Below are 19,630 nucleotides of genomic sequence, written 5' to 3' on the forward strand. Positions count from 1 at the left end.
TTCACACAATGAAACTCACTAGCCAGCAAGTTAAAAAATCCATCACATGCACAGCAACCCCCTTCCCCTTCTCCAAAATAGATTAGTTTTTGTCCCTTAAATTCCTTTAAAACATAGAAAGCATCGCTATAAACATTATCATCACAAATCAATTCAGGCCAGGACATTAGAAGTACTTCTCTGTCATTACAATAAGTCCTAACTGCTTCTACAGCATCCATTTGTTCAACCTCCATCCACTTACTCTCACCCATATTCGAGTAATTATCTGTAACTCGTACCACATTAGTATGCCTTATCCTAATAAGATTTTCAATAAAGGCCATACCAGAGAAAACACCAAGTACAGGATCCTGTCCTATAAATCTCATCACTGCCTCTATTTCTATCTTTTGGGGGGTATGATATCCTATTTCTGGTCTCATCTTTATTAAATTTAACGGAAAAGATGGAAAGCTCTCCTCCATATGATCAATTAAACTCCAATGTTCATCTTCTTCCGTTTTAGGGTGAATAATACTAAGCTCTTTCACAGTCTTACTATTTACCTGCTGTTGCAGTTCATCCTGGCTCATTATAGTATACACTTCTCGTTCTTCAGAACTCAACTTATTAATAAACCAGTTTGCAGCATTTGGAGAACCAATTTCATCCACAAATTTTCTTATAAAAAATTTATCCTTTAAGTTACATCCTATAGGCACTTCTTCAAATTCTGGAAATATGTATTTAAAACGGGGTCTAGGTCTAAAAGTGCAAATTATTTTATCACCTCTAAATAACAAAGAAATTTTCTTCATCTCGGCCTTACTAGGAATTTTCGTCAGCAACAACACTTGACAATTCTCATGTTTCTTGAGTACATCTGTAACGCTCTCTTTTAAGCTAAATAAGACTATGTTACATTTTATCAATGGAAGTTCTTCTTTCAACTTTATAAAATCACGACCGATCAGTATCATTAAAACATTTTCACTTTTGCTAATAAACTTTGCTAGAGCCAGAACAATGTTCTCATGTGTACATTTATCAGTATGGGTCATCACTTTATAAGTCTGTTTTTCCGCCAGGGGCATATTCTTCCACAAAACAGTCGCAGCTGGACTTTGCCATATAGTATCTGACACAAGATCAGGCATACTTCCAAACCCTGGTAGACTCTTCACATCCATCACATTGGGTAAATCTTTAAACAAAAGAAAAATACAATATTTAACCCAGGGACTATTAATTAATCATAATATTTCAAAACTAAAAGATATTCAATAATAAGCAAAAATTATATCACAACAAATATAAACGAGTACTGTAAGTACATCATACAATAAGCACTTACTGTATACAGCAGCCATCGATCCGAGTATGTCTTCTCACTGCTGGACCAAGATGGGGAGTTTATGGTAAGATATATCCCGACCTAGCTTATCACATCGGAGATAGTTACGCTCCGCCCCTCTCTCTTAGCTGTAGTTTCCAAATTAGTTATATGTATTATTTTAGATCTACTAGTTTTAACTATGACATTCTCTTCCGTTTATTAGATCCACCCTCTACTTGTTTCTTCTCTCTCCCAGTCCCCGTAACATCTTCTCCAAGAGGTATACGAACCATTAATAATTCTTTTTTATTATTCTTTAAAACATAAGCTAAATGGGCTAGTCCTGGAAAATAGTGTGTCTCCGATTCTTCTTGTTCTTCTTTACTCCATCCTATTCCGTCATTAAACCCAATACCATATAGAATAATTATACGCTGGATTAAATTATTATTTCTTGCTTGACGACAAATTTGTCTTATTGCAGATTTAAAACTCCAACGTTTAATAATATCTTTCTGTAATCCTAGATCTTCATTAGAGCTACCGTATTGAAGTCCTATAATATGAGGTTTTATTTCTGGTTCTGGAGATAAAGCAAGTACTATACCACCAGGAGTTATATTATTCTGTACCACTTCACACTCTGAAACTTTACTGTAAGGATATTTTTCCCATAACAGTTGTGCAAATCCGCCAGATAAATTATGAGAATCGTAGACAAGACAGTCTCCAGGTTTTAGAATTTCATCACTAGTAAAATCAGCATCTATAATACACTTATTTAAACGCTTAAGCTTCACTTGCATGTACATAGAACAATCCATCTTGAAGTAAGGCAGAAAAAGTTTCGTACCTCTTCCTATATACTCAGAAAAGTAGAGTTGACATTTAGACATTAAAAAAGGGAGAAAATAAACACACGAGTTTCTATTTTGTTATTTAATGTGTAAAAATGTACAATGTATTTAATTTGTAAAAATGTACAAAGTATAAATTATTTACAGACATTATTATTCCCAATCCATCTTCTCTTCTAAATTTGTAAAACTACTACTAACACACATTGTAACATTAGTATCAACAGACGTAGTAACATTAACAGGTGTTGAATTAATTGTATCAGACAACTTAGTGTTGATAGAAGGTGAACTAGCATCAGCGGTAGCAGGCGTAGCATCATCTGCAGGTGTCCTAGCAGCATCAGTAGCATTAGTTGTGGGTCCATTTTGAAGAACAGCAATGTATGGAATCTTATTTTCAAAGATGCCGTGGGTGGATGACTGAGGAGGAACGATGTTTTCGGGACGTACTATGAAGAGTACAATACCTCGTTTTCGTAGTTTTTGTCCTATTTTCTCAAGTATAGGCAAATATTTACTTTCCCATACTGCGGAGTTGTCCAAATAACTTGACATGCCAAACCCATATGGAATAATAATTCTCTTAACACATCTTTTAAGAATGAAAACAAGGGCTTCCTTCAGAGCATTTTCAAACCAGCGCCATCTCTGATATTCTGTATCTTTTTCAAGTCCATCGTAAAAATGTTCATCTAAACTTCGTACTTCACACGGAGGATTTTCATATGCTGGTAAAGTTGCAGGTCTACTAGCAAACTGAGTCACTAATCCAATAATAAGGGGTAGATGGGGATCTTCATCCATCCGGTTGTTAAATTCAGGTGGTTCTCCAATATGTATACTGCCAGGGTTACTGCGATAAGATACAACAGCCCGGTTTTAGTAAGGAAAGTTTTCACGATGTAATCTCGCATATGGGTAACGATCCCACAATCCTTGCACAATTTTACACATTTGTACACTCGTAGCATCAAGATCGTACAATAAACAGTCGTGATTATTGTAGACGGACAGGGAGGCAAAGTCTCCAATAATAGTCTTCATCTCCATAGCCTTGAATATCCAAGCTTGAAGTAGATTCTAACATCCAAGAAGAGGAGGACACCGTAAGAGATCACTCCGGGGGAAGCATATATACGTCTTTAGGCTGCGCGTAGAAACACTGCGCACACAAAAGGTTGCCAAGTGTTACTTGCTCTTCCTTTGCATAATCTCCTCGTTAAACAGTAATTTAACTTCCACTCCGTAGGGTTTTAACTGTTTATACATATCTTCAATAACAGGAAGATAAGTATTTTCCCAAACTTTATCTCTTCGAACACATGTAATCCCAATTCCTGTTGGTATTATAACTCTCATAATTTGAGTAGAGTCCTTGATAAAGTTAAATAAATCTTTCATACCATTCTTGAAGTAGACGAGACGATTAATGGATGTATCTTCGTTTAATCCAGCGAGCATGTTTCTGTCTTTTGATTTTTCTATAATTCCCTGAGCAATGTTATTACTTTCTATAGGTAATCCAATACCGTATTGAGTTGCTATAGCAACAATATACGGAAGATTTTCTCCTTTAGAGATATGAATTGTTCCTGGTACTGGACGATCTTCAGGGATACATCTCTTAAGACTGTACAAGGGTCGGCGAACATTATAAGCGTCAGCATGAGAATATTTCTTGGCTAAGTCTAGGGCCATTCCTCGGGGAACACAGGATATACAGTTCACTCCGTACACAATACAGGTTTCATTATTACAAAATGAATCGTCGGTTAAATAACCCTGACAAGTTGTCAGAACAGTATCCATGGTGAATTTTCTTCCTCGTAAGGTAGTAGATACGATCCAGATAATCGTAATAATATCCCTAATGTGAGGTCCGCGCTCTTATATTGGGGGGAATGTAAAAGTTACCACTTATTTGAATATATTAATAAGGATTTTTGTTACCCTAGAATAATATTATATATGACATTATAACTAATAGTATATTTCATTTTAGGATATAGATGCTTTAAGCAAATATTTTTAATTAGATTAAATAAGAATTTACTACTAAATTATATATATATCTATCATTATGTATGGCAGCTACGAATAATGACGCAACAGTATACTTTTAGCGAGATTGCCAAAGTGATGTATTTTTCTAATAAGTCTAATAAATAATGAAAGTAGTTTACTAAGTATTTATATAAGAGCTTTATTTAATTATGAAACTTTAAGGATTTTTTAATAGAGAAGTATTTAGAGGAAATTACTGTCTATTTTAAATGGGGAAACTGTTAAATATGTAGCGATGTACGATACTTATTTTAGGGATATATATACTTGCTTATCCTACTCTAATAGTTAGTGCTGCCCTCACACGATGGATCCTCTGTGTGCCAGGAAGTTTTACAGTATAGAAAGCCTTAAATGTGCAGGAGTTAGACTACAAACATTTGTGGATTGGCCTGTTAAGTGGTTAAACCCTATTGAATTAGTTGAAGATGGGTTCTATTACCTTCGCAATAGTGATTACTGTTTGTGTGCATTTTGTTATTGTATAGTAGGTGCATGGATTGTTGGTGATAGCCCCAGAAGACGTCATAAGATCATTAATCAAGACTGTGCCTTTATTAGAGGCAAGAGGAGTGACAATGTTTCTTTAGAGGTGTCTGAGATAGCTTTCAAATATGGACTGGAATTTGTTTCCCATAAAATAGAACTGGGAAATAAGAAAATAAGTGATAGTAGTAAGTATATATTCTTATGATGTATTCTTATACCAGTCTTATATACTCTGTACAAAACTTGATTGCTTAAATAGATACTTCTTATTCTTCTAAAGAATAATTTACGTAACTACGTTATATTTTTTAGGTGGTGCTCCTCCTAAGGAAGATCTGGGATTGATAAAATTTAGGAAATCGCTGAATCCAGGATTGGTAACTTATAAATCTCGCCTAGAGACATTTGATATGACATGGCCTGGAAGCGTCAAGCAAACTTCTCATGAGCTGGCAGAAGCTGTTTTTTTTTACTGTGGTATGAAGTGTTTTAACTATTTAAAACTTAATAGAGTTATAAGTAAAGAAATAATGAATATTAGTTAAAAGATAGTAACGAGATGATGCTGGATTGTTTTTGGTTTTCAGGTATAAGTGACCACGTCTGCTGCTATCACTGCGCCTGTGGAATACGAAATTGGAGACCAGAAGATGATCCTTGGACGTTACATGCGAGATGTAGTCCAGAATGTGCTTACATTATTCTTGCAAGGGGCAAGGAATTTGTTAAGAATGCTAGATTGACAATGCCATTACCTATAAAACCTATAGACAATGATTTAATTAATATCTTAATGGAGGGTATGGATAAGTTCAAACATCTGATTCATCAAAAATTAATACCTGTTGAGAGTATAAGATATGCTTTAAGTGAGTACCTTAAGGAATCCAGAGATTTGTTACCTTTTATTATACAAAGTAGATGTCTAGAAATCGTGTTGAGGTATATGCAAGAGGGTACAGATATTTATTTACGGGTACGGGACTTAATTTATGAAGCAGTCGATGATAAAAAGGAACAAGAAGTTACGCCTGAAGATCTGGGATTGAAAACTTTACCGGAGACTTGTAATAGCACTGTTGAAAACAAGGACTGTACAGAACAATCTTGGGAAGAAGATATTTTATGCAGAGTTTGTATGGATAAAAATATAAATATTGTAATACTACCATGTAAACATATGGTGACATGCAGTGGTTGTCTTTTAGCTCTGAAATGCTGTCCAATTTGTAGAGGAAATATTTTATATATAATAAATCCAATTGCTTCTTGAACACTTATGATTTCTTGAATAATTGCATAACTACTATGATTAACTGTATATGATTTTCTTGAACACTTGTATAACTACTATGAATAACTGTATGCGTTAAATGTTGTAATAAACTTAATGTCTCTTCTAAATAAGATTTCTTTATCCTTAATAGAATAATTTGCTTATTACATTGGAGGACTGAAACAAGTACTTAATTATGAAACCGAATAATGACATGATGTAGTAAGTTTAACGGAAATATTGAATACAATGACTTGAAAAGTTTTCCTTTGACTAATGAAGGTGTATGTTTAATAAAACTGAGTTACGAAAACAATGCCTTAAGATGCTACTGTAAGTAATGACTTAGTGCACAGGCAAGTATCTTTAATTGTACGAAGATGTCTTAGAATGATTTATATTGACCTTATTTTGAAAATGGATAACTACTAAATGCTCAGTAGTAACTCACTGTGAATTAGTAATGTTACTGATGTTGTTGTTGTTAATAACGATGATCTACTTACTTACTTACTAAAATGACAGAAACAACTAGTTTTGAGAATTAGTACAGAGATGATTAGAGAATATGTAGTGGACTGTAATGAACGGGTAAGAACATGTAGCGGAGGGATGGAGGAAAATTGTAAGAAAGGGTTGAAAGTTGGGATGTGTAAAGGATTGAGAGATTGTAAGGGATGGTATCAAGATGTGCGGAAAACATGCTACAACATGTAAAGTAGACAGTGTAGTGAGTTGGGCGGTGAACAAGCTAGGACTTGTAATGGATGGAAGGAGTCGGGTATATTTACATATGACTCATGTTTAAATAAGATATGGGACACAGTAATACATGCTACAACATGTAAAGTAGACAGCGTAGTAAGATGCGAGGCGAACATGCTGAGACATGTAAAGGAATGAGAGAGAGATTGTAAGGGTTGGTACCAAGATGAGCGGAAAACATGCTATAACATGTAAAGTAGAAATAGCGTAGTGAGTTGGGCGGTGAACAAGCTAGGACTTGTAATGGATGGAAGGAGTTGGGTATATTTACATATGACTCATGTTTAAATAAGATAGAGGAGACAGTAATAGTTGTTTAAGTCTTGTATAAAATGGGAAAGAACTAGAGAATATGTAAGACTAAGTACAGATCTGAACTTACAGAGAATATGCTATGAACGGGGAAAGAACGCAAATTAACAGCTACATTTAAATTTATGAGACTTGGATGAGACGGAGGAATGTGAGAGGGGATGAAAGGTAATTACACAGGTTGGGGTTATGTGAGTACTCGGATAAGAGTTAAGCTGGAGACGGACTTGATCGAATATATTTATGTCTGATGATCTAAGGCTGAGGAAATGGAGCTTGGCTAATGTCCAGATTAATTTTACTACGTTAGAAAATAAGGTGATCTTAAATCTCAGGTGATTTAGTTGGAAAAATAAAGAACTTGTACAAAATGAACTAAGCTGGGGCATAAGAGTTGAAACTTGATAACTGAACTGGTTTTTATTTACTATGTCTGAAAATGTAGTTGGGTGTTTAAATCTCAGGGTGATTTGGACTGAGAGTAATGAATTTAAAAAAGTGAGCTTGGACAGAGGACAAGAGCTAGAGTTTTATAATTGTTTACTTCATATTTACTATGTCTGAAATACAGAGGGTAAAAATTTCAGGGAAATTGATGGGTTATTTTACAAAGATACGAAAGAGAACTAAGGTGGGGACGAGAGCTGGAGCTCAGTAACTGACTTGATCTTATTTACTAACTTTGAAGTATGTCTGCTTTTAAATTTCGGGAAATTGATGGGTTATTTACAAATTTACGAGAGAGAACTAAGGCGGGGACGAGAGCTGGAGCTCGATAACTGTTTTGATCTTATTTACGGTGTCTGAAATACAGAGGGTAAAAATCTCAGGGAATTTGGACTGTTACTAACGATTTTGTACAAATGAACTAAGCTGGGGACAAGAGCTAGAGTTTGATAATTGTTTGCATTTACTAAACTATGTCTGAAATACAGCGGGTAGAAATTTCGGGGAATTTGAATAGGTATTAACGAAGATACGAGAGAGAGCTAAGGCGGAGGACAAGCGCTGGAGCTCGGTAACTAAATTACTGTATTGAACTACGTTTGAAATATGATTATTTTTAAATTTTAGAGGGATTGGAATGATAGTATTCATTATACGACAGGGGACTAAGGCGGGGAACGTGAGCTAGAACATGCTTACTAACACGATTTATTTGTGTAAAACTGACTTGCTTAATGAAAAGGAGCAAACATACAATGTTGGAAAATAGCTGAACTGAATGAAAGGAGAGAGAGAGAGAGAGAGAGAGGAGGGACGGTCCAGATATTATGGAGAAGAAAAGATAAGATATGATAAGAGGCGACCTACAGGAAGCGTCTGGCTGGCCGGGCGTAAGGTAAATAAAGGTGACGCGAGAGATTGCGAGGTAAGGGGGGAGGGAGGGGGTGTGAGGTACGAGACCTGAAAACCCTGACTTACACAGGTGATTTTCTAAATTTACCTGAAAACTAAGGCTTACATAGACGATTTTTGTAAGTTGAAAACATGTAAAATATGTCCGTAGAGTTCTCCTGGAAACCCTAAAGCGCTACACACGTTATTTGAATTTCTCCCATAAGGCCTTAACAAACTTCTAAGTCTCGGAAATTATTTTTCTCATAAGAATTCCATACTTCTAAAATCTCGGAAATTACTTACTCATAAGAAATCCTTAATCCCAAATCTGTGAGTCCCCAAATTCACCTGAAACTCCCCAAGCGCTACACGGGATTTTGCAAATTCACCTGAAAACCCCCAAGCGCTACACGGGATTTTTTCCCCCAGAAAAAAAAATCCTCTGTGACGCTTACACCTCACAGGGGTCCTCTGGCCAGAAAAAAAAATCCCCTGTGGCGCTTACACCCCACAGGGGTCCTCTGGCCTGAAAAAAACAATCCCCTGTGAGCTGTACTCCCTACTACTGCGTGGTAGTGGTGTCGTGTAAGGCGTGTAGTGGCGTGGGGTGAGGCGTGGTAGTGGTGTGGTGGGAGGCGTGGTAGCGGCATGGTGTGAGGCGTGGTAGTGGCATGGTGTGAGGCGTGGTAGTGGCGGGGTGTGAGGCGTGGTAGCGGCGTGGTGTGAGGCTTGGTAGTGGCGTGGTGTGAGGCGTGGTGTGAGGCGTGGAAGTGGCGTGGTGTGAGGCGTGGTAGTGGCGAGGTGTAAGGCGTGTAGTGGCGTGGTGTAAGGCGTGGTAGTGGTGTGGTAGTGGCATGGTGTGAGGCGTGGTAGTGGCGTGGTGTGAGGCGTGGTAGTGGCGTGGTGTGAGGCGTGGTAGTGGCATGGTGTGAGGCGTGGTAGTGGCGTGGTAGAGGCGTTGTAGTGGCATTGTGTGAGGCGTGGTAGTGGCATGGTGTAAGGCGTGTAGTGGCGTGGTGTGTGGCTTGGTAGTGGCGTTGTGTAAGGCGTGGTAGTAGCATGGTGTGAGGCGTGGTAGTGGCGTGGTAGAGGCGTGTAGTGGCATGGTGTGAGGTGTGGTAGTGGCGTGGTGTAAGGCGTGGTAGTGGCGTGGTGTAAGGCGTGGTAGTAGCATGGTGTGAGGCGTGGTAGTGGCGTGGTAGAGGCGTGTAGTAGCATGGTGTGAGGTGTGGTAGTGCCGTGGTGTGAGGCTTGGTAGTGGTGTGGTGTGAGGCGTGGTAGTGGCGTGGTGTGAGGCGTGGTAGTGGCGTGGTGTGAGGCGTGGTAGTGGTGTGGTGTTATGCGTGTAGTGGCGTGGTGTAAGGCGTGGTATTGGCCTTGTGTAAAGCGTGGTAGTGGCGTGGTGTGAGGCGTGGTAGTGGCCTTGTGTAAAGCGTGGTAGCGGCGTGGTGTGAGGCGTGTAGTGGCGTGGTGTGAGGCGTGGTAGTGGCGTGGTGTGAGGCGTGGTAGTGACATGGTAAAAGGCGTGGAAATGGTGTGGTGTGAGGCGTGGTAGTGGCATGGTGTGATGCGTGGTAGTGGCGTGGTGTGAGCCGTGGTAGTGGCCTGGTGTGAGGCGTGGTAGTGGCGTGGTGTGAGGCGTGGTAGTGGCGTGGTTTGAGGCGTGGTAGTGGCCTGGTGTGAGGCGTGGTAGTGGCGTGGTGTGAGGCGTGGTAGTGGCCTGGTGTGAGGCGTGGTAGTGGCGTGGTGTGAGGTGTGGTAGTGGCGTGGTGTGAGGTGTGGTAGTGGCGTGGTGTGAGGCGTGTAGTGGCGTGGTGTGAGGCGTGTAGTGGCGTGGTGTGAGGCTTGTAGTGGCGTGGTGTGAGGCGTGGTAGTGGCGTGGTGTGAGACGTGGTAGTGGCCTGGTGTGAGGCGTGTAGTGACGTGGTATGAGGCGTGTAGTGGCGTGGTGTGAGACGTGGTAGTGGCGTCTTGTGAGGCGTGGTAGTGGCGTGGTGTGAGGCTTGTAGTGGCGTGGTATGAGGCGAGGTAGTGGCGTGGTGTGAGACGTGGTAGTAGCATGGTGTGAGGCGTGGTAGTGGCGTGGTAGAGGCGTGTAGTAGCATGGTGTGAGGTGTGGTAGTGCCGTTGTGTGAGGCTTCTTAGTGGTGTGGTGTGAGGCGTGGTAGTGGCGTGGTGTGAGGCGTGGTAGTGGCGTGGTGTGAGGCGTGGTAGTGGTGTGGTGTTCGGCGTGTAGTGGCGTGGTGTGAGGCGTGGTATTGGCCTTGTGTAAAGCGTGGTAGTGGCGTGGTGTGAGGCGTGGTAGTGGCCTTGTGTAAAGCGTGGTAGCGGCGTGGTGTGAGGCGTGTAGTGGCGTGGTGTGAGGCGTGGTAGTGGCGTGGTGTGAGGCGTGTAGTGGCGTGGTGTGAGGCGTGGTAGTGGCGTGGTGTGAGGCGTGGTAGTGACATGGTGATAGGCGTGGAAATGGTGTGGTGTGAGGCGTGGTATTGCCATGGTGTGATGCGTGGTAGTGGCGTGGTGTGAGGCGTGGTAGTGGCCTGGTGTGAGGCGTGGTAGTGGCGTGGTGTGAGGCGTGGTAGTGGCGTGGTGTGAGGCGTGGTAGTGGCCTGGTGTGAGGCGTGGTAGTGGCGTGGTGTGAGGCGTGGTAGTGGCCTGGTGTGAGGCGTGGTAGTGGCCTGGTGTGAGGTGTGGTAGTGGCGTGGTGTGAGGCGTGGTAGTGGCGTGGTGTGAGGCGTCGTAGTGGCATGGTGTGAGGCGTGGTAGTGCCGTGGTGTGAGGCGTGGTAGTGGCCTGGTGTGAGTCGTGGTAGTGGCGTGGTGTGAGGCGTGGTGTGAGGCGTGGTGTGAGGCGTGGTAGTGGCGTGGTGTGGTAGTGACATGGTGAAAGGTGTTGCAATTGTGTGGTGTGATGCGTGGTAGTGGCATGGTGTGATGCGTGGTAGTTGCGTGGTGTGAGGCGTGGTAGTGGCCTGGTGTGAGTCGTGGTAGTGGCGTGGTGTGAGGCGTGGTGTGAGGCGTGGTGCGAGGCGTGGTAGTGGCGTGGTGTGAGGCGTTTTGTGAGGCGTGTAGTGGCGTTGTGTGAGGCGTGGTAGTGGCGTGGTGTGAGGCGTGGTAGTGGCCTGGTGTGAGTCGTGGTAGTGGCGTGGTGTGAGGCGTGTAGTGGCGTGGTGTGAGGCTTATAGTGGCGTGGTATGAGGCGTGTAGTGGCGTGGTGTGAGACGTGGTAGTGGCGTGGTGTGAGGCGTGTAGTGGCGTGGTGTGAGGCGTGTAGTGGCGTGGTGTGAGGCTTGTAGTGGCGTGGTGTGAGGCGTGTAGTGGCGTGGTGTGAGGCGTGTAATGGCGTGGTGTGAGGCTTGTAGTGGCGTGGTGTGAGGCGTGGTAGTGGCGTGGTGTGAGACGTGGTAGTGGCCTGGTGTGAGGCGTGTAGTGGCGTGGTATGAGGCGTGTAGTGGCGTGGTGTGAGACGTGGTAGTGGCGTGGTGTGAGGCTTGTAGTGGCGTGGTATGAGGCGAGGTAGTGGCGTGGTGTGAGACGTGGTAGTGGCGTGGTGTGAGGCGTGTAGTGGCATGGTGTGAGGCGTGTAGTGGCGTGGTGTGAGGCTTGTAGTGGCGTGGTGTGAGGCGTGTAGTGGCGTGGTGTGAGGCGTGGTAGTGGCCTGGTGTGAGGCGTGGTAGTGGCGTGGTGTGAGGCGTGTAGTGGCCTGGTGTGAGGCTTGTAGTGGCGTGGTGTGAGGCGTGTAGTGGCGTGGTGTGAGGCTTGTAGTGGCGTGGTCTGAGGCGTGTAGTGGCGTGGTGTAAGGTGAGGCAGTGGCGTGGTGTGAGGCGTGTAGTGGCGTGGTGTGAGGCTTGTAGTGGCGTGGTGTGAGGTGAGGTAGTGGCGTGGTGTGAGACGTGGTAGTGGCGTGGTGTGAGGCGTGGTAGTGGCGTGGTGTGAGGCGTGTAATGGCGTGGTGCGAGGCGTGGTAGTGTAACAAACTAGGCTGTTGTAAGAATTATCCAGAGTGGTTTATCGACAAAAGAGAATGGGAAGCTGAGCCCGCATGGTGACCTAGGAACCTGACCCTAGTGGAAATAACCGACGCTTTGTTCATAGCTGCGTATAATGAACCATCCTATAGTATTCAGTAATTTAGAGAAATTAGCCTTTATTCATTTTGCATTAAAATTGTATTGTATAATAGTACTGGATACAATATCAAGAGTATTCTAATTATTGAGTTTAAGTCACCATCAGTGACGTCACGAATCAGATCTAACTTGTAAGGCGGAGTGACCGGCGGTCATAGGTCAGCAGGGTTGACAGGTCTACTATTTCTCAAAGTTCAATTATCCATTTTTGGGGGATCGGGAACAGCTTTGCCGTTAGATGTTTGTGTAATTTAATTTCAGTAAAATAATTCAACCAGTCTGGATCAATTCAGTACAAACAGAGGTTAATTGTTATAACTTAAACCTTGCTAGTAACTTGGTGAAACTTTGACTAGGCGGAAGGTTACAATGCTCTGTCTGGGGTAGACGAGACAAGGGAGAGATCAGTGTGGAGACAAGAGCAACTGGGATAAGAGGTCAACCATCTTACCTCTCCCCAAGACCAGCCCAACATCTTTAGCTGGTTGCCCAAGGTATAGTTGCTATTGTTATGTATAGAAATAGTCTCATTTGCCATTCAGGTCAAGTAGGGAGTGTTAAAGTGACAGGGAGTGAACATATTTAGATTTTGTTTTAGTTTTTCTTTTAATAAATTAAATTTGTTAATATTTTGCATTTTATTATTTCCATGTGTTTTATGTGTAAACTTGTCCTGGTCACGGGGTCCACACGAGGCAGAGTTGGATTGGGCGCCGATTCTAACATCGAATCATTCCCGTGTAATTAATTTCACACTCTTAAGTTTCCACGGTCATCGGTTATAGTGGGGATCAAGCCCCAAGGTTGAGTAATTAGCGTGATCGATCCAGACCTCGATCATTGCTCCTGTGTTACTGGTCTGGTGGTGGCAGCGTAGAGGCGACTCTAGGGTTTTGCTCAAAGCCTAGGTCACGTCATACTGGGTGTAGAATCCTAAGTCGGTCAATCGTCTTAGGACCACGTGGCGTGGAGTTGGCTTTGGTAAACGTTTTGGAGTCCCTTGGTAGAGAATAAAAAGTAAGAATACGGGTAGAGGGAGTAGAAGGAAAGAGAAGTAGTCAGAGAGAAACCCTAACCCGTTTTACAGTAGTGGCGTGGTGTAAGGCGTGGTAGTGGCGTGGTTTGAAGCGTGGTAGTGACATGGTGTGAGGCGTGGTGTGAGGCGTGGTAGTGGCGTGGTTTGAAGCGTGGTAGTGATATGGTGTGAGGCGTGGTAGTGGCGTGGTGTGAGGCGTGGTAGTGGCGTGGTATGAGGCGTGGTAGTGACATGGTGAAAGGCGTGGTAATGGTGTGGTATGAGGCGTGGTAGTGGCGTGGTGTGAGGCGTGGTAGTGGCGTGGTGTGAGGCGTGTTGTGGCGTGGTGTGAGGCGTGTAGTGGCGTGGTGTGATACGTGTAGTGGCGTGGGTTGAGGCGTGTAGTGGCGTGGTGTGAGGCGTGGTAGTGCCGTGGTGTGAGGCGTGTAGTGGCGTTGTGTGAGGCGTGGAAGTGACCTTGTGTGAGGCGTGGTAGTGGCATGGTGTGAGGCGTGTAGTGGCGTGGTGTGAGGCGTGGTAGTGGCGTGGTGTGAGGCGTGGAAGTGGCCTTGTGTAAAACGTGGTAGCGGCGTGGTGTGAGGCGTGGTAGTGGCGTGGTGTGAGGCGTGGTATGGCGTAGTGTGAGGCGTGGTAGTGGCGTGGTGTTAGGCGTGTAGTGGCGTGGTGTGAAGCGTGGTATTGGCCTTGTGTAAAGCGTGGTAGCTGCGTGGTTTGAGGCGTGGTAGTGGCGTGGTGTGAGGCGTCGTAGTGGCGTGGTGGGAGGCGTGGTAGTGGCGTGGTGTGAGGCTTGGTATGGCGTGGTGTGAGGCGTGGTAGTGGCGTTGTGTGACTCGTGGTAGTGGCGTGGTGTGAGGCGTGGTAGTGGCGTGGTGTGAGGCGTGGTGTGAGGCGTGGTAGTGGCGTGGTGTGAGGCGTGGTGTAAGGCGTGGTAGTGGCGTGGTGTGAGGCGTATAGTGAAGTGGTGTGTGGCGTGGGAGTGGAATGGTGTGAGGCGTGGTAGTGGCGTGGTGTGAGGTGTGGAAGTTGCGTGGTGTTAGGCGTGGTAGTTGCGTGGTGTGAGGCGTGGTGTGAGTCGTGGTAGTGGCGTGGTGTGAGGCGTGGTATTGGCGTGGTGTGAGACGTGGTAGTGGCATGGTGTGAGGCGTGGTAGTGGCGTGGTGTGATGCGTGTAGTGGCGTCGTGTGAGGCTTGTAGTGGCGTGGTGTGAGGCGTGGAAGTGGCGTGGTGTGAGGCTTGTAGTGGCATGGTGTGAGGCGTGGAAGTGGCGTGGTGTAAGACGTGTAGTGGCGTGGTAGAGGCGTGTTGTGGCGTGGTGTGAGGCGTGGTGTGTGTCGTGGTAGTGGAATGGTGTGAGGCGTGGTGTGAGGTGTGGAAGTGGCATGGTGTGAGGCGTGTAGTGGCGTGGTGTGAGGCGTGGTGTGCGACGTGGTAGAGGCGTGTAGTGGCGTGGTGTGAGGCGTGGAAGTGGCGACGTGTGAGGCGTGTAGTAGCGTGGCGTGAGGCCTGTAGTGGCGTGGTGTGAGGCGTGTAGGGGCGTGGTGTGAGCCGTGCAGTGGCGTGGTGTGAGGCGTGTAGGGGCGTGGTGTGAGCCGTGCAGTGGCATGGTGTGAGGCGTGGAAGTGGCATGGTGTGAGGCGTGGAAGTGGCGAGGTGTGAGGCGTGTAGTGGCGTGGTGTAAGGCGAGGTAGTGGCATGGTGTGAGGCGTGTTAGTGGCATGGTGTGAGGCGTGGAAGTGGCGAGGTGTGAGGCGTGTAGTGGCGTGGCGTGAGGCCTGTAGTGGCGTGGTGTGAGGCGTGTAGGGGCGTGGTGTGAGCCGTGCAGTGGCGTGGTGTGAGGCGTGTAGTGGCGTGGTGTGAGGCGTGGTAGTGGCGTGGTGTTAGGCGTGTAATGGCGTGGAGCGAGGCGTGGTAGTGTAACAAACTAGGCTGTTGTAAGAATTATCCAGAGTGGTTTATCGACAAAAGAGAATGGGAAGCTGAGCCCGCATGGTGACCTGGGAACCTGACCCCAGGGGAATTCGCGGTGGAAATAACCGACGCTTTGTTCATAGCTGCGTATAATGAACCATCCTATAGTATTCAGTAATTTAGAGAAATTAGCCTTTATTCATTTTGCATTAAAATTGTATTGTATAATAGTACTGGATACAATATCAAGAGTATTCTAATTATTGAGTTTAAGTCACCATCAGTGACGTCACGAATCAGATCTAACTTGTAAGGCGGAGTGACCGGCGGTCATAGGTCAGCAGGGTTGACAGGTCTACTATTTCTCAAAGTTCAATTATCCATTTTTGGGGGATCGGGAACAGCTTTGCCGTTAGATGTTTGTGTAATTTAATTTCAGTAAAATAATTCAACCAGTCTGGATCAATTCAGTACAAACAGAGGTTAATTGTTATAACTTAAACCTTGCTAGTAACTTGGTGAAACTTTGACTAGGCGGAAGGTTACAATGCTCTGTCTGGGGTAGACGAGACAAGGGAGAGATCAGTGTGGAGACAAGAGCAACTGGGATAAGAGGTCAACCATCTTACCTCTCCCCAAGACCAGCCCAACATCTTTAGCTGGTTGCCCAAGGTATAGTTGCTATTGTTATGTATAGAAATAGTCTCATTTGCCATTCAGGTCAAGTAGGGAGTGTTAAAGTGACAGGGAGTGAACATATTTAGATTTTGTTTTAGTTTTTCTTTTAATAAATTAAATTTGTTAATATTTTGCATTTTATTATTTCCATGTGTTTTATGTGTAAACTTGTCCTGGTCACGGGGTCCACACGAAGCAGAGTTGGATTGGGCGCCGATTCTAACATCGAATCATTCCCGTGTAATTAATTTCACACTCTTAAGTTTCCACGGTCATCGGTTATAGTGGGGATCAAGCCCCAAGGTTGAGTAATTAGTGTGATCGATCCAGACCTCGATCATTGCTCTTGTGTTACTGGTCTGGTGGTGGCAGCGTAGAGGCGACTCTAGGGTTTTGCTCAAAGCCTAGGTCACGTCATACTGGGTGTAGAATCCTAAGTCGGTCAATCGTCTTAGGACCACGTGGCGTGGAGTTGGCTTTGGTAAACGTTTTGGAGTCCCTTGGTAGAGAATAAAAAGTAAGAATACGGGTAGAGGGAGTAGAAGGAAAGAGAAGTAGTCAGAGAGAAACCCTAACCCGTTTTACAGTAGTGGCGTGGTGTAAGGCGTGGTAGTGGCGTGGTTTGAAGCGTGGTAGTGACATGGTGTGAGGCGTGGTAGTGGCGTGGTGTGAGGCGTGGTAGTGGCGTGGTTTGAAGCGTGGTAGTGACATGGTGTGAGGCGTGGTAGTGGCGTGGTGTGAGGCGTGGTAGTGGCGTGGTGTGAGGCGTGGTAGTGGCGTGGTATGAGGCGTGGTAGTGACATGGTGAAAGGCGTGGTAATGGTGTGGTATGAGGCGTGGTAGTGGCGTGGTGTGAGGCGTGGTAGTGGCGTGGTGTGAGGCGTGTTGTGGCGTGGTGTGAGGCGTGTAGTGGCGTGGTGTGATACGTGTAGTGGCGTGGGTTGAGGCGTGTAGTGGCGTGGTGTGAGGCGTGGTAGTGCCGTGGTGTGAGGCGTGTAGTGGCGTTGTGTGAGGCGTGGAAGTGACCTTGTGTGAGGCGTGGTAGTGGCATGGTGTGAGGCGTGTAGTGGCGTGGTGTGAGGCGTGGTAGTGGCGTGGTGTGAGGCGTGGAAGTGGCCTTGTGTAAAACGTGGTAGCGGCGTGGTGTGAGGCGTGGTAGTGGCGTGGTGTGAGGCGTGGTATGGCGTAGTGTGAGGCGTGGTAGTGGCGTGGTGTTAGGCGTGTAGTGGCGTGGTGTGAAGCGTGGTATTGGCCTTGTGTAAAGCGTGGTAGCTGCGTGGTTTGAGGCGTGGTAGTGGCGTGGTGTGAGGCGTCGTAGTGGCGTGGTGGGAGGCGTGGTAGTGGCGTGGTGTGAAGCTTGGTATGGCGTGGTGTGAGGCGTGGTAGTGGCGTTGTGTGACTCGTGGTAGTGGCGTGGTGTGAGGCGTGGTAGTGGCGTGGTGTGAGGCGTGGTGTGAGGCGTGGTAGTGGCGTGGTGTGAGGCGTGGTGTAAGGCGTGGTAGTGGCGTGGTGTGAGGCGTATAGTGAAGTGGTGTGTGGCGTGGGAGTGGAATGGTGTGAGGCGTGGTAGTGGCGTGGTGTGAGGTGTGGAAGTTGCGTGGTGTTAGGCGTGGTAGTTGCGTGGTGTGAGGCGTGGTGTGAGTCGTGGTAGTGGCGTGGTGTGAGGCGTGGTATTGGCGTGGTGTGAGACGTGGTAGTGGCATGGTGTGAGGCGTGGTAGTGGCGTGGTGTGATGCGTGTAGTGGCGTCGTGTGAGGCTTGTAGTGGCGTGGTGTGAGGCGTGGAAGTGGCGTGGTGTGAGGCTTGTAGTGGCATGGTGTGAGGCGTGGAAGTGGCGTGGTGTAAGACGTGTAGTGGCGTGGTAGAGGCGTGTTGTGGCGTGGTGTGAGGCGTGGTGTGTGTCGTGGTAGTGGAATGGTGTGAGGCGTGGTGTGAGGTGTGGAAGTGGCATGGTGTGAGGCGTGTAGTGGCGTGGTGTGAGGCGTGGTGTGCGACGTGGTAGAGGCGTGTAGTGGCGTGGTGTGAGGCGTGGAAGTGGCGACGTGTGAGGCGTGTAGTAGCGTGGCGTGAGGTCTGTAGTGGCGTGGTGTGAGGCGTGTAGGGGCGTGGTGTGAGCCGTGCAGTGGCGTGGTGTGAGGCGTGTAGGGGCGTGGTGTGAGCCGTGCAGTGGCATGGTGTGAGGCGTGGAAGTGGCATGGTGTGAGGCGTGGAAGTGGCGAGGTGTGAGGCGTGTAGTGGCGTGGTGTAAGGCGAGGTAGTGGCATGGTGTGAGGCGTGGTAGTGGCATGGTGTGAGGCGTGGAAGTGGCGAGGTGTGAGGCGTGTAGTGGCGTGGCGTGAGGCCTGTAGTGGCGTGGTGTGAGGCGTGTAGGGGCGTGGTGTGAGCCGTGCAGTGGCGTGGTGTGAGGCGTGTAGTGGCGTGGTGTGAGGCGTGGTAGTGGCGTGGTGTTAGGCGTGTAATGGCGTGGAGCGAGGCGTGGTAGTGTAACAAACTAGGCTGTTGTAAGAATTATCCAGAGTGGTTTATCGACAAAAGAGAATGGGAAGCTGAGCCCGCATGGTGACCTGGGAACCTGACCCCAGGGGAATTCGCGGTGGAAATAACCGACGCTTTGTTCATAGCTGCGTATAATGAACCATCCTATAGTATTCAGTAATTTAGAGAAATTAGCCTTTATTCATTTTGCATTAAAATTGTATTGTATAATAGTACTGGATACAATATCAAGAGTATTCTAATTATTGAGTTTAAGTCACCATCAGTGACGTCACGAATCAGATCTAACTTGTAAGGCGGAGTGACCGGCGGTCATAGGTCAGCAGGGTTGACAGGTCTACTATTTCTCAAAGTTCAATTATCCATTTTTGGGGGATCGGGAACAGCTTTGCCGTTAGATGTTTGTGTAATTTAATTTCAGTAAAATAATTCAACCAGTCTGGATCAATTCAGTACAAACAGAGGTTAATTGTTATAACTTAAACCTTGCTAGTAACTTGGTGAAACTTTGACTAGGCGGAAGGTTACAATGCTCTGTCTGGGGTAGACGAGACAAGGGAGAGATCAGTGTGGAGACAAGAGCAACTGGGATAAGAGGTCAACCATCTTACCTCTCCCCAAGACCAGCCCAACATCTTTAGCTGGTTGCCCAAGGTATAGTTGCTATTGTTATGTATAGAAATAGTCTCATTTGCCATTCAGGTCAAGTAGGGAGTGTTAAAGTGACAGGGAGTGAACATATTTAGATTTTGTTTTAGTTTTTCTTTTAATAAATTAAATTTGTTAATATTTTGCATTTTATTATTTCCATGTGTTTTATGTGTAAACTTGTCCTGGTCACGGGGTCCACACGAAGCAGAGTTGGATTGGGCGCCGATTCTAACATCGAATCATTCCCGTGTAATTAATTTCACACTCTTAAGTTTCCACGGTCATCGGTTATAGTGGGGATCAAGCCCCA

General features: G+C 45.9%; 2 protein-coding genes and 1 long non-coding RNA gene across 3 annotated transcripts; 1 reads left to right on the forward strand and 2 right to left on the reverse strand.

Moving 5' to 3' along the window:
• Positions 1 to 4,680: 4,680 nt before the first annotated feature.
• On the forward strand, positions 4,681 to 5,754 carry LOC123757363 (uncharacterized). Its single transcript, XR_006772739.2, has 3 exons — positions 4,681 to 4,916; positions 5,044 to 5,208; positions 5,319 to 5,754. It is a non-coding gene; the product is annotated as an uncharacterized lncRNA (long non-coding RNA).
• Positions 5,755 to 14,620: 8,866 nt separating this feature from the next.
• LOC138364479 (putative uncharacterized protein FLJ46204) lies at positions 14,621 to 15,190 on the reverse strand. The gene has a single exon (XM_069324122.1). The coding sequence runs from the start codon at positions 15,188 to 15,190 to the stop codon at positions 14,621 to 14,623; it is 570 nt and encodes a 189-aa protein (XP_069180223.1).
• A 2,586-nt stretch (positions 15,191 to 17,776) lies between these two features.
• LOC138364480 (putative uncharacterized protein FLJ46204) lies at positions 17,777 to 18,346 on the reverse strand. The gene has a single exon (XM_069324123.1). It carries the CDS (start codon positions 18,344 to 18,346, stop codon positions 17,777 to 17,779), a length of 570 nt encoding a protein of 189 aa, XP_069180224.1.
• Between the last annotated feature and the right edge of the window lie 1,284 nt (positions 18,347 to 19,630).

Source organism: Procambarus clarkii, chromosome 13, assembly GCF_040958095.1.
Source record: "Procambarus clarkii isolate CNS0578487 chromosome 13, FALCON_Pclarkii_2.0, whole genome shotgun sequence".
NCBI classification, from domain to species: Eukaryota; Metazoa; Arthropoda; class Malacostraca; order Decapoda; family Cambaridae; genus Procambarus; species Procambarus clarkii.

Excerpts from the sequence above, each read along its gene's own strand:
- LOC138364479 (XM_069324122.1), bottom strand. The coding sequence starts at position 15,190 with ATGCCACTGCACGGCTCACACCACGCCCCTACACGCCTCACACCACGC.
- LOC138364480 (XM_069324123.1), bottom strand. The coding sequence starts at position 18,346 with ATGCCACTGCACGGCTCACACCACGCCCCTACACGCCTCACACCACGC.